This window comes from Echinops telfairi, unplaced genomic scaffold (assembly GCF_000313985.2).
Source record: "Echinops telfairi isolate 266 unplaced genomic scaffold, ASM31398v2 ScPeMD7_1;HRSCAF=3_0, whole genome shotgun sequence".
NCBI lineage: Eukaryota > Metazoa > Chordata > Mammalia > Afrosoricida > Tenrecidae > Echinops > Echinops telfairi.
The window spans coordinates 19647389-19661280 of record NW_022103896.1 but is presented as its reverse complement, the minus strand read 5'-3'; the positions used below and the strand labels follow the sequence as shown (position 1 = coordinate 19661280).

The window sequence follows — 13892 nt, the reverse complement described above, 5'->3', positions numbered from 1 at the left end:
TATGAGCCCCTAATAAAATGTTAAAAAAAAAAAAAAAAGAATTTCTAAGCCTGTAAATCCTTACAGAAACAGACTGTCTCCGCTTTCTCCTGAGGATAGCTGGGTTCAAACTGCCAACATCTTGGTTAGTAGCCCAATGTTTAACTTACTCTATCACCAGGCTCCTTAGTACCTGCAAATCTCCTTATCTACATATGTACCTATCTATCTTATATACATGCATATATATACCTATACAGCTACTTATCTCTGTATGGGGGAAAAATACAACCAAAAAACCCAAACTCACTGCCAAATCAAGCCTGTAACTCTTTACAGGAGTAGAAAGCCTCATCTTTCCCCTGTGGAACAGCTGGTGGTTTCAAACTGTTAGCCTTGTGGTTAAGAGCCCAACATGTAATCCACTATGCCATCAGGGTCTAGTGAAAAAATAAACCTACTAAATGGGGTAAAATATTAAAAAGTGGTGAATCCAGCTGAAAAATACATGAGTGCTAATGGTCTTCTTCAAACTGAAAAAAAAAAGTGAGGAAGCAACAGTTATGCAGTAAAGTGAAACTAGGGGAAGGGACAAGAAATCAGGGTGTGGGTTCACAACTGCAGGCTCTAAGGGTTAGCTGTTGGGAGGTGCCTCCAGAAGCTCGCACAGGCCAGGCTCCATGGAGGTTCCAAGCAGCAGAACCCAGCAGACAGACCCTGGGCACCTCCCTTCAGGTTACCGACAGCCCCGGCGCTGTACCTCATTCCGAATTTCTCCAGTGCCTGCCTACCAGAGGCATGGTAATTCACTGATTGATGCGTGCACTTTAAAACTCCATGACTCCCACCATGTCCTTCGTCCATCTCACTCTCCACTGATTTGTTTTCTATGCCCTGCTCCTCTACTCCCTGCCACGAGCAACCTCACAGCAAAAAGTGTCTGAAGTCGGTGAAGCGCACCAACGCCGATTCTGCCAAAGTACTTGCTATCAACCTAATTAAGACAGGGTCCCCTGGGTTTTACACTGGTCTCAAGTCAGCACACCTCAAGTCCATGCGGACACCAAGATAAGAATAAACACGTGAATACAAGGAAACCTCAGTTTTTTACAAGAAGGAAAGGAAGGAAAGACGATGAAGCAGGGTTCATTAGGATTAGGAGGCCTAAGTGATGTTACAGCTTCTTCTGCTCCAAGGAATTCTGATTACTGACTCTAAAAAGAATAGCCTTCCGGAAGGTCGCAAGCAATGGGTACAATTCTCATGATAAAATGCTGTTTTAAAACTTTCATTACGATTGTAGTTACTTCACACTAAACTTTGTGCTTGTTTTGAATAAAGGTCAATTATACCCAAATCTGAATACCTGATGTAATGAAAGTGTGTAATGTTTTCCTTTAAAATTTTTCCAGATGAACTCCGTAACATGATTTTATTAGTCTTAATAATAATAATAATAATAATAATAATAATAATAATAAAAAGCTTGAAACAAAAATGGAATTCCTTCCAAGATGCTCTTCATTGGAACATCTCAGAGCCAAACGTGGAGGAGCTAAGCAGTCAGGTCTCGCTTGCCTCTTCACAGCCCAACATCCGAAGTGCTCTAGACACGAAACCGAGAGCTCCTCGCCTCCCAGTGATGGACGCGAGGCCGCCTGCTCACCCCATCTCACCGCCTGTGGATGTGAAGACCTGCGTGAATACATGATTCACATCGGAAACCAATGGCCTGTTTTGTAGAGAATACTGGCAAAGAGAATTCCCAAAAGGCCATTACAAAGACAGAAAAGACCAAAGTGGATATCAAGAGACCCTGAAATTTGCTCTTAATCGTATTGCAGCTAAAGCAGCAGGAAGAAACAATGAAGTCAAGGTGCTGAACAGAAATTTTTGAAGGGCAGCTTGAGGAGACAAAGTGAAGTATTATGAAATATGCAAAACCAACAGTTAGAAAAGCAAAAAGGAAGAATACAGTCAGGATGTTTTAAACTGAAAGAACTGAATAAAAAATGCAAGCCTTGATTTGCAATACTGAAAAATTCTATAGGAAAATATTGGCTGATGTTGGAAGCATCCAGAGAAGACAAAAATACAAAGTCACTACCAAAGAGAACTAGTGAACATTTAACCATTCAAGAGGTGGCATATGATCAAGAACCATGTTATGTAAAGTATACTTGAAAAAAACCAAAGCTCTAGGAATTGACAACATGCCAATTGAGAGGTTTCAACTAGCTAATGAAGCACTGGAAGTACTCACTCACCTATAAGAAATTTGGAAGACAGTAATCAACAGAAAGCTCAATTATAAAATCTTATCATTGACATAACATGCAATCAAATTTAAATTTTGCTGAACATCATTCAACATTTGAAGCAGTACACAGCCAGTGAGCTACCAGAGGTCCAGGTTGGATTCGGAAGAGGACATGGAACAAGGGATAGCACTGCTAAAATCAGATAGATCGAGGCTGAAAGCAGAAAAAAACCAAAAAGCTGTTCACTTCAGCTTTGATATGCAAACGTTATGGTTGACTGTGTGAACCATAACCAACTGTGGAAATCCCTGAGAAGAATGGGAATTCCAGACACATTATTGTGCTTATGCACAACCTGTACAAGGTTTAAGAGGCAACTGTGCAAACAGGATGAGGGAATATCGCATAGTTTAAAATCAAGAAAGGTTGTGTGTCGGGGCTGTATCCTCTCACCATACTATTCAATCAGTATGGTGAGCAAATAATTAGAGAAGCTGCATGTTATGAAGAAGAAGGCAGCACCAGAACTAGAGGAAGGTTTATTAGCAACTGTGATATTCTGGACAACACTACCTCGCTTGCTAAAAGTGAGGACGATTTGAAGGACTTGCTGATGAAGAGCGAGGATGGCTACCTTCAGGAAGGATTACAACTGAACAGAAAGAAAGATCCTCACAACTGGACTGATAGTGAAGTACCAACTTGATAACCGGAGCAAGGACTGAAGTTGTCGTGGACTTCATCTTCCTTGGATCCACTATCACTGCTCATGGAGGCAGCAGTCAAGGGATGTGGAAACCAAGGATGTAACCTTGAGGACTAAAGTGCACCTGACCTAAACCGCTGTATTATTTTCAATCATCTTACATGCATGTGAAAAGTTGGACATTGAAGAAGCAACACTGAAGAAGAACCCGTGCATTTGAATGTCGGTGCCGACAACAAATACTAAAGTACCAGGGATGCCAAAAGAGCAAGCAGATGTCTTGGAAGTCAAGCATGGACGGCAAGACTCCGTCTCTCATTCTTTGGACATATTATCAGGAGACACCAATCCCTGGAGGGCATTAGGCTTGGTAGAGTAGACGGGTAGAGAAAAAGAAAAAGATCCCCAACAAGATGGACCAACATAGTGGCTGTGACGATGGGCTCCAATGTGAGGATGGTGCAGGCATGGGCAGGGTTTCGTTCTGTTGCACAGATAGCAGATATGGGTCGGAACCAACTTGATGGCACCTGACAACAATGCTAAGGCGTCCACTGACATCACTTCAATAAAGTAAATGAAAACGGTGATGAGACGCATGGTTTCCAAGGGGCAGAACAGTGTGCACAGAGCAGTATGCATGTACTTTTAAAAAACTTATGAGGAAGCTGATACCAAGGGCTCAAGTAGAAAGCAAATGTTTTTAGAATGATGATGGCACCAAATGGACAAATGTGCTTGACACAATGGGTGTATGTATGGATTGTGATAAGAGTTGTCCGAGACCCCAATAAAATGATTTGAAAAAAACAAACAAACACCTTATGAGGAGACGTTAACATTTGTTCTTCACCCGTCTGTCATCTTCCAAATTAAAAACAGTAACACTTGGTAGGTTCATGTTTATAGTTCTTTAAACACTGAAGACACTCACCCATAGTATTTTTTTCCTGAACTACTTTATGAGATAAAGTGACTGAGTACATCATTAACAAAGAATGCCACTGCCCACACCACTTTAAAGGTGAGTATGATAAACTATTAAAAAACAAAAGATAAAGCTATCAGCATTCTTAAAAGATACTGGAAACTTATTATAAACTGCACATGCTTCAATAATAAAAACTTAAAAATGAGTCATGGTAAACTATGCTCTCACCAGAATTCATAAGTTTCCACAGCTGGTCCACCAGGGCTTCATTGCATAAAGGAGACTCCATGTTCTTAGTAAAGGGGGGATTCTTAGTCAACATGTTCAGAATCTTATGCCTGAAAGATTAAAATATACATATATTATTCAATTTTTTGCTTACCATTAAATAAAACACTGGAAAATTGTCTATAGTTCCATCTCTGTATCTCACCATCTCTCCTCTTAGGTCTAGTGTTGTGTTTAAATTTGTTTGAAAAGTTGTTTAAATATGAAAACATTTTACTATTGTTCTGCTGTATAATTCAGGCAGGTTTGCTCTTTCTACAATCTCCTGGACAATGAGGTCCTCTAAAACCAGACTCTACAGAACAGCAGTGATTTCCCTGCTATTGCTCTTACAGCCACGGTCTTTATTACTCCCACCAAATACAGGTATGGAACCAAGCACTCTGGGTGGACAGAACTCGAATGTGCCATCCGTTGAGTGTTAGAGAGCCATCTCAGAAGCAGGAACATGGATTTCACTAACATTAAGAAACAAGTCATGAGCAGAGTGCATCCTTTGCACCCCAAGATTCCTGTTTGCGGAACCTCCTCAATCCATAGACAAGAGTAGTGACACCAGAAGAACAGCAGCAGAACCAAGAGCATGAGATAAGAGTGTGTGTGTGTGTGGGGGTCTTCCTAGTCCATAAAGTGGATTGTCTTTGAGTAGCAGGCTCACAGAGTCGGATGCCTGCAGCCATTTAATTAAGGAAAATAGGAATGCTGATCCACTGAGCTAAAGCTAAGCTCCTTTAGATATTTATCAGTAGCTCTAAAGTAGCTTTGAAATACTTGCCAGAGCAGGGCAGAGCCCAAGGGGTCAAGCAGCTGAGAAGTCAAGGGCCAGAGAAAGGAGAGCCTCTGGATACAACTTCTGATCAGAAGAACTGTAACTTACGCAGTAATATCCAAAATTATAACTTAACTTCCCTAATAAACCTCATAATCCTGAGTGTGGTCTGTGAGTTCTGTGTAGCCACTGCAATGAACTATCAAACCCAACAGAGAAGTACAGAGTGCTGTGAGAGGGATGGCTGGTATCAAAACTGTTAAACAAGAGTGGCGCGGGGAGGCCTGGCTGACCTCTGCCTCATAGAACTGACCTTGGACTGATGTTGACTTTGATTATCCCTCTCCCTCAGGAAGTCAGGGGTCAGATGTTGTCCCCACGCCATTTTTACACCAGCCTACCTTCATAACACTAACCAATCTTTCCCCTCTCGCTTCCTAAAATGAACAGTTGATGGTCTCTAGAAGAGTTTCGATAAAAGACTAGCTAATAAATCTAAAACTCTTAAATGGGACAAAAAAATATTACATCTAAGCCAAGAAGAAGCCTACATTTGGTATAATAAAGTGAACATAAACGTCATTATTGTAGAATCTTTAGAAAGGATGGAAATATACAGAAGCATTTTAAATACGAAGATTTGAAAAGGTTTCCTCAAAATCGGTTGCATGTTAAAAGTAACCCTACAGAGAGTGATGGCTAAGCCCTAACATCCCGACTCTCCAACCTTTGCCTTCCCAGAACTAAAAATTACCAAGGCATCTTGTTGGCAAGTTTGATTAATTTCTCAATTTCCCACTGAAACAAATAAAGAGCAGTAGTTGGAAAATATGGACTTGGTGATAAAAATGAAGCTGGTAAAATTCTGCAAAACTAAAGACTTGTTCATAGCAAATACCTTCTTTCCAACAACACAAACAGCAACTCTGCACATAAACTTTTCCTGATGGAGCACACAGAAATCAAATTGATTGACTACACCTGTGGAATGAGACAATGGAAAAACTCACTATGGGCACCTAAAACCAAGCCAGGGGCGGACTGTGGAACAGATCATCAATTGCTCCTATGTAAGTTCCGGATAAAGTTGAAGAAAAGTAAACAAATCCACAAGAGCTGAAATACGATCTTGAGTCTAACCCACTTGAAATTTCAGAGCATCTCAAGAACAGACTTGATACTCTGAACACGAAAACGACAGAAGACCTGAAGAGCTATGTAGGACATCACGACAATCATTCAAGAAAAAGCAAAGGATCATTCAAGACACAGGAGAGAAAGAGAGGGTCAAAGCGGATGTCAAAAGAGACTGAAACTTGCCCTTAGTCATAGAGCAGCTAAAGCAAATGGAAGGATGAAGGCAAAGAGCTAAATAGAAAATGTCAAAGGGAAGCTTCAAGAGACAAAGGCAAATTTCACAATGAAATGTGCAAAGACCTAGATTTAGAAAACCAAAAGGGGAAAATATCTTAAACTGAAAGAACTACAGAAAATCTTCAAGCCTTGAGTTGCAATCTTCAATGATTGTGCAGGAAGCATCAAGAGAACATGGAAAGAACACACAGTCATTGTGCCAAAAGAACTAGTCGACAGTCCACCACTTCCAGGGGTAGCATATGAGCAAGAACCAATGGTGCTGAAGAAGTTCAAACTGCACTGAATGCACTAGCCAAAAACAAAGCTCCAGGAGTTGATGGAATACCTATTGGTATGTTTCAATAAGCACTGGAAGCATTCATTCATCTGTGCCAGGAAATTTGGAAGACAACTACTTGGCCAACTGACTAGAAGAAATCCATTATTTGTGCCCATTCCAAAGAGAGGTGACCCAATGAATGCTCAAACTATAGAACAACATAACTGATATTAAGCCAGTAAAATTTTGTGGAAAATCATCCAACAAGAGTTGCAATAGTACAATGACAGGGTGCTGCCAGAGTTTCAGGCAGGACTCAGAATGAGGACATGAAACAAGGAGTCTCATTATTGCTGTCAGACAGATCCCGACTGAAAGCAGAGAATACCAGAAGGATGTTCCCTTGTGTTCTATTGACTATGGCAAGGTATTTGACTCCGTGGACCTTAACAAACTATGGATAAACTTGAGAAGAAAAGAGATTCCAGAATACTTCACTGTGCTCATGTGAACTTGTACATGGATCAAGAGGAAGGTGTGTGAAGGGAAGAATAATGCATGGTTTAAAATCAGGAAAGGTGTGCATCAGGGTTTTTATCTTCTCACCATACCTATCCAATCTGTGTGCTGAGCAACTAATCAGAGGAATGGGATTATATGAAGAAGAATGTGGCACCAGGATTGGAGGAAGGCTTATTACTAACAGAAGATATGCAGATAACACAACCTTGTTTACTGAAGTGAGGAGGACCTGAAGCATATTCTGATAAAGGTCAAGGACTACAGCCTTCAGCATGGATTACAATCCAATGTCAAGACCAAAATCCTCACCACTGGAGCAACAGGTAGCATCATGATGGAGAAACCGTTGATTCCACAATCAATGCTCATGGAAGCAGCAGCCAAGAGATCAAAGGATGAATTGCATTAGGTAAATGTGCTGCACATGACCTTTTTAGTGTACTGAAAAGAGAAGCAAGGATATTACTTTGAGGACTAAGGTGCACCTGATCCAAGCCATGGTATTTTCAATTGCCTCATATGCGTGTAAAAATTGGACACTGAATAAAGAAGACAGAAGGAGAATTGATGCATTGGAATTGTGGTGCTAGAGAAGAATATCGAAAGTACCATGGGCTACTCAAAGGACAATCCGATCTGTGTTGGAAGAAAAACAGCCAGAGTGCTCTTAGAGGTAAGGATGATGGGACTTTGTGTTACGTACTTTGCACATGTTGTAAGGAGAGCCATTCCCTGCAGAAAGACATACTGCATAAAGTGTAAGGGTGGTGAAGGAGGGGATGGCCCTCACGGAGATGGATGAACAGTGTCAGTCACAATGTGCTTAAGCATAGGAACAATTGTGAGGATGGCGCCGGGCTGGGCAGTATTTTGTTCCGTTGTGGAGACGGTCACTATAGGTTGGATCAAGCTTGATGCCAACTAACTTCAGCACCTACTAAAATCTGACTTGTCTTCTGAGAGGAACCTGTGCATGACATCAGGGTAATATGGTCAAAATTAGATTTGAAAGAAAAATAAAAGTTTACTTCTATGAGTAGGATGCAACATAAAAAGAAGATAAAAAGAGAAGGAAATAATCTGGCTTTCAATGATAAACATTATTAACATTTGCAAAATTTCTTTCCAAAGGCAGATCAAATAAAAATTTTAAAAGACACAAAGAAATGAGTAGCATATTCCCATATTTTCAAAAATAACAGACCAGTGCCCCATGTATATACTCTCCTCAAACTATTCACTTTAGGACTTGCCAAATCGAAACTTCATAGCATAAAAACTAACCTTACATATGGTACAGGATCAGTCTGAATCATATTCAGTAGCCATTGTAGCTCTTCATAACTCCTGTCCACTGAAAACAAAGAAATATATTTGCAGTTAATTATAACAAATTAAATAGAAAATAACAAACTTCAAGTATGGAGTTGATGCTTAATACCTAGGACTCGGTCTCAGCTAGATTTTCCATCGACTTGAAAGCTAACAGGCAAGTTTTTATATTTCTCACACGAGTCACTTTGTAAATTTTTGAACTCTGTGCTTATATGCATGAAGCCTTGGTGACATAGTTGGTTACATCTTTCTCTGCCAATCAACAAAGTCAGCAGTTCAAACCTACCCGCTGATCCAAGGAAGAGAGAGGAGTGAGGTTTTCTGCTCCTGTAAAGATTTACAGTCTCAAAAACCCACATGGGCAGTTCTCCTCTCTCGTATAGGGTTAATGAGTTGGAAATGATGGCAGACTGTGTACTTCTATGTAGCCAAGACATAAAACAGACCATCTATATGATTTACACCAAAGCTCAAATCAAGAGTGAACATCATAAAACTACTACCATAGAGTCAGTTCTGGCTCATAGCAACACTACACAATGTTTCCAAGGCTGTCATTCTTTATAGGAACACATAGTCTCATTTTTCTTCCATGTAGAATCTAGTGGGTTTGAACCATCAATCTTGGAGTTAAGGAATCCAACAGCACCACCAGGGTTCTATTACACAGACAGTAAACTGTTTCCCCCAAGTGGTTTCTTCCAGTTAAGACTAGATAGCAGTTTTAACTTTCCAATACAACATAAAAGGCAATCATAAAAATAGTGTTAGGAATATAAATGACATAAACAAGCTGACTCTTTAACTATGTCATTCACCTTTTCAACAAGTTTGGCTTTTATTTATTAGAAGGCTTTCCTTAACTCAGAATTTTATTTCTCCTTATTCTCCAATTCTTTCATTTTCTAATTTCAGCATCGGTATTTAAGCTTACTATTTAGTAAATAAACACAATTTAGTGTCAACTTGAAGTATAGGTGGAGTCTTGTCTGTCAATCAGGTCACAGCCTGATGGTGCCTCTTTGTGGGTGTGACCACCTTATAAGGAGGATCTTGGGAACTTCCCTCCACCCCACTCTCTCTCTCCTTCACCTTCCTGCTGGCAAGCCACAAGACCTGCCAGAGACCTGAGAGAACCCTGGAGATGCTTCCACTGCCATTGGATCTACAAGACTTTGCACCCGCCGGCCTGAGATCTTCCTGCATTCTGCATCATCACATGTGGATGCAAGAGTCTAAAGAGGGATTTATGGACTATTATCAGACTTATGGACTAATATCAGACTTAAGGGCTTAATCTGGACTGGGATGCTTGCTTGATATATACTTTTTGATATAAAGCTCTCTTACATATATGTAAGTGTCACTGAATTTGTTTCTCTAGTCAACCTGGCCAACACATTTGCTCAAATTGAGATGGAAGCACTTGCTAATAAAGATCAAAGACTGCAACCCTTCAACATGAATTACAACTCAATGTAAAGAAAACAAAAATCCTCACAACTGGACCAATAGGCAATTACTATCGTGATAAAGAGAGAGAGAAGACTCACATTGCCAAGGATTCCTTCTTGTTTGGATCCACAATCGATGCTTGTGGAAGCAGCATTTGATTTCTTAATCAAATGACATATTATACTGGGAAAATCTGCTGCACGAGACCAAAGATGCTGATGACCAACGATGTCCATTTGAGGATTAAGGTGCCTGACTCAACTATGGTATTTTCAGTCCCCTCATATGCATGTGACAGTTGGACACTGAACAAGAAAGATGGAAGAATTGGGGCATTTGATTGGCGGTGCTAGTGAAGACTACTGGAAGGGCCAGAGACTGCCAAGAGAGCAGCACACAAATCTGTCTTACAAGAAATACAATCAAATTTCTCCTTAGAAGTGAGGATGGTGTGACTTCTTCTCACGTACTTTGGACATGTTATCAGGAAAAACTAGTCCCAGAGAAAGGCATCATGCTTGGGAAAGTACAAGAGCAGCGAAAAAGAAGCCCTTGGAGAAGATGAAGTGCATGGCTGCAACAATGGGCTCAAACATAACAACAGGGAGGCAGGCATGGGACTGGGGAGTCTGCGGGGTCAGACTGACTCCGTTCCCTCAACAACACAACAGTTCAGCAAGTCTACAGTCGTGGAGTACATGTAAACACTACTCATTTTCATTATACTTGTTATTTTAGCATTCTTTTGTAAACCATAATATTCAGCATTCTATTTCATTTCAAGTAGTACTAGTTTATGAAGTCATTTGCATATTTATGAGAGAATGAACACCATCCACTGGAAAATGGTTGGGAAAAATGTCATGCTTAGAAGCTGTCAAGAAATATTAAAATTTCGAAGCAAACGAGAATCTGATATAAGATTACATTGTTTCTGTTGTATTCCAAATTAAAAAAAACTTTAATCACTATTTTTACTTTTTTTTTTAAACAAAGCCTATTTCAATCTTCAGTCAAATGGTAGAAGAAATGATTTTTTTTTCTGACCTTAAATATATGAAGCTTTAAAAAGTTTGTGGCAAAAGTGAAATTAAAATAGAAGTTTTCTGTAAATCTTTTATAATATTTCCACTGAAATTTACCCCCCAAAAATTGCTTTGCAGATAGATGTAGTTTTCTCTACTCAAACATTTTAAAATCAACTGGTATCAGGAAAGCTACATTAATGGAAAAGAAACACAGAATGGAAATGAGAATGCTAACATATTGAGAAAAACAAAACCATTATCCCAGCATAATTCATATTAACATTTGTTCAAAGGGAACCTATGTTGCTGTGTGAACTTTCACTTTAAATAGAATATATTTTTTACATCAAGTAAGCATGTATTTGTAAAGCATTACCTTTGGTGTAATCAACAACTGCTTCTAAAGCTGCTATTCGAATGTCCACAAAATGGCCATACTCAGCATAAGATTTAAAAAGGGTGGGGTCACTCGGCACATGTCCATTCTTCTGAAGCACCCTTATAGCTCGCAAACAGCTAGGGCAAAAAACAAAAGTAACTACTCCATTAGAGATGCAATAAAGTTCCAAAGAGCAGGTCAGTAGGGAAAAATGGAGGATGAACACATCAAACCACAAAATAGTAAATGATATCATTCCATGACTCCCAAATTAAATAATTATATAGCTACTACAGCCCAGGAAAGCCAAAGCACAATCTTAACTATCCCAGGCAGCATTACTCTCCCCTTGCACCTCCAGCTTCATCACTTCCAGATGGAGGTCAACAGTGCACAAACACTCAGAGGGTAGTTTTTTACTATTGACATAACCACATGATTGCGAAATCACTGAAATTCAGATGAATAGTTAAATACTTTTGTTCGAACATACAATCAAATTTGTTTCCTAAGCATTAGAGATTAATTTTGGCAGTATATTGAAAAATGTAAATTATTTAAAATTTTCAATTTTGTTAATACTAAATTATTACAATGGTCATAAAACTCAAAAGGTAATATCTTGAACATTTTAAAATAAAGCAAATTCCCCCAAAAAGAACAAAAATAAACTTAAAAAAAAAAAAGAAAAAGAAAATTCCAAAACTTATTTGGAAATTCAAAATTTCAAGTTTCATTATGTGCTTATAGTTATAAAAAACTCACTAGTAAAAAAAAATTTTTTTAACTCACTAGTAAATTTTATATACCATCAAATATGATTTTACTAAAGCATTTTCTTCAAAAGTTTGAGTATGGATGGTTTAGTACAAATAGATATGAAAGGTTAAAACTTGGTCAATGTTTAAATCAGTAAATTAAAAAAAAAATCAGTAAATCGCCTTTTAGCAAACACTGAAATAATTAGAACTTTTCGACAACTATATACAAAGACTATAGAAGCAAAAAAAATATTAAAAACAAAGTATGACAATATAGAAACTTTTACGTCTAGTAGAGTAGAAAACGATATACCATATATACTCATATATATGAGTTTTTCAGCATTTTATGCAGTTTTTGTGGTAAAATAGGGGCCTCGCCTGATATTTGGGTCGGCTTATACTAGAGTACATACGGTAGGTGTCAAGATAATGCTTTTGAAGAATTCAGATGATATGCAAAAACGTCTATGAAAATGCTGTTAGGTGCTAATGAGTCAGTTCTGACTCATGGAGATCCTACGTACAACACAACCAAACACTGCCCAGACCTACATGCACCATCCTCACAGTTCTGCTTATGTTTGAGCCCATTGTTGCAGCCACTGTGTCAATCCATCTTGTTCAGGATCTTCATTTTTGCTGCCCCTCTACTTTATCAAGCATAGGAACCTTTTCTGGAGACTGGTTTCTCCTGACACCAGGCCCAAAGTACATGAGACAAGGTCTTGCCATCCTTGCCTCGAAGATGCATTCTGGCCATACTTGCACCAAGACAGATCAGTTTGGCCTTTTAGCAGTCCATGGTCCTTTCAATATTCTTCTGCAGCACCATAATTCAAACACACAGATTCGTCTTCAGTCTTCGTATCAATATGTCCAACTTTCACATTGTATATGAGGCAATTTAACGATACCATGGCTTGGGACAGGCGCACCTTAGTTCTCAAAGCACAGCCTTGTATTTAAAAAAAACACACAAAATCAACTTTAAAGAGGTCCTATGCAGCAGATTTACCTAATGCTATGTTCTTTTGATGTGTTGACTACTGCTTCCATGAGCACTGATTGTGGATCCAAGCAAGGCAAAATCTTTGGCAATTTCAATCTTTACTCCATTTATCATGATGTTACCTATTTGTCCAGCTGTGAGGATTTTAGTCTCCTTGACATTGAGTTGTAATCCATACTGAAGGCTGCAATTCTTGATCTTCATCAACAAGTGCTTCAAGCCCTCATTTTCAGCAAGCAAAGTAAAGTCATCTGCACATCGAAGGTTGTTAATAAAACTTCCTTCAATCTTGATGCTGCATTCTTCCTATAACACAGCTCCTCTGAGGATTTGCTCGGCATACAGATTAAATAAAAATGGTTTATGACAACAGCATAAACAAAATGTTAACAGTTCAAAAGCTACACACACACCTATATATATATTATACTTACACAATATAGTCTCAATTAATTAAAACTTCAGCTAGCCACTAAGGGGAAAAAAACTAGACCCTTCTGTGAAATATGAACAATTTATGGGTGGCAAGTTTACACAAAAATTTCGCTTTCCCCTTTCATTACTACATTTCCCAAAAATTCTATACTAAAAGTCTCAGCGTCAACAAATTGATACTGGTTCATAGTAACCATAGGACAGGGTAGAATTGTCTCCCTAAGTTTCTAAGACTGATTCTTTTTTTTTTTTTAATCGTTTTATTAGGGGCTCATACAACTCTTATTACAATCCATACATACATCAATTGTATAAATCACATTTGTACATTCATTGCCTTCATCATTCTCAAAACATTTGCTCTCCACTTAAGCCCCCGGCATCAGGTCATTTTT

The 13892-nt window shown here is 38.9% G+C and overlaps 1 protein-coding gene across 3 annotated transcripts in view; it reads right to left on the bottom strand.

Moving 5' to 3' along the window:
* TAF2 (TATA-box binding protein associated factor 2) overlaps positions 1–13892 on the bottom strand; it is a 73042-nt gene that overhangs the window by 18339 nt on the left and 40811 nt on the right. For all 3 annotated transcript variants that reach the window (XM_045300010.1, XM_004697414.2, XM_045300034.1), the window contains 3 exons: positions 11287–11426; positions 8377–8446; positions 4106–4215 (listed from right to left, as the gene is read on the bottom strand). In XM_045300010.1, coding sequence (XP_045155945.1) covers positions 4106–4215; positions 8377–8446; positions 11287–11426 — 320 coding nt within the window. The remainder of the gene's footprint in view (positions 1–4105; positions 4216–8376; positions 8447–11286; positions 11427–13892) is intronic.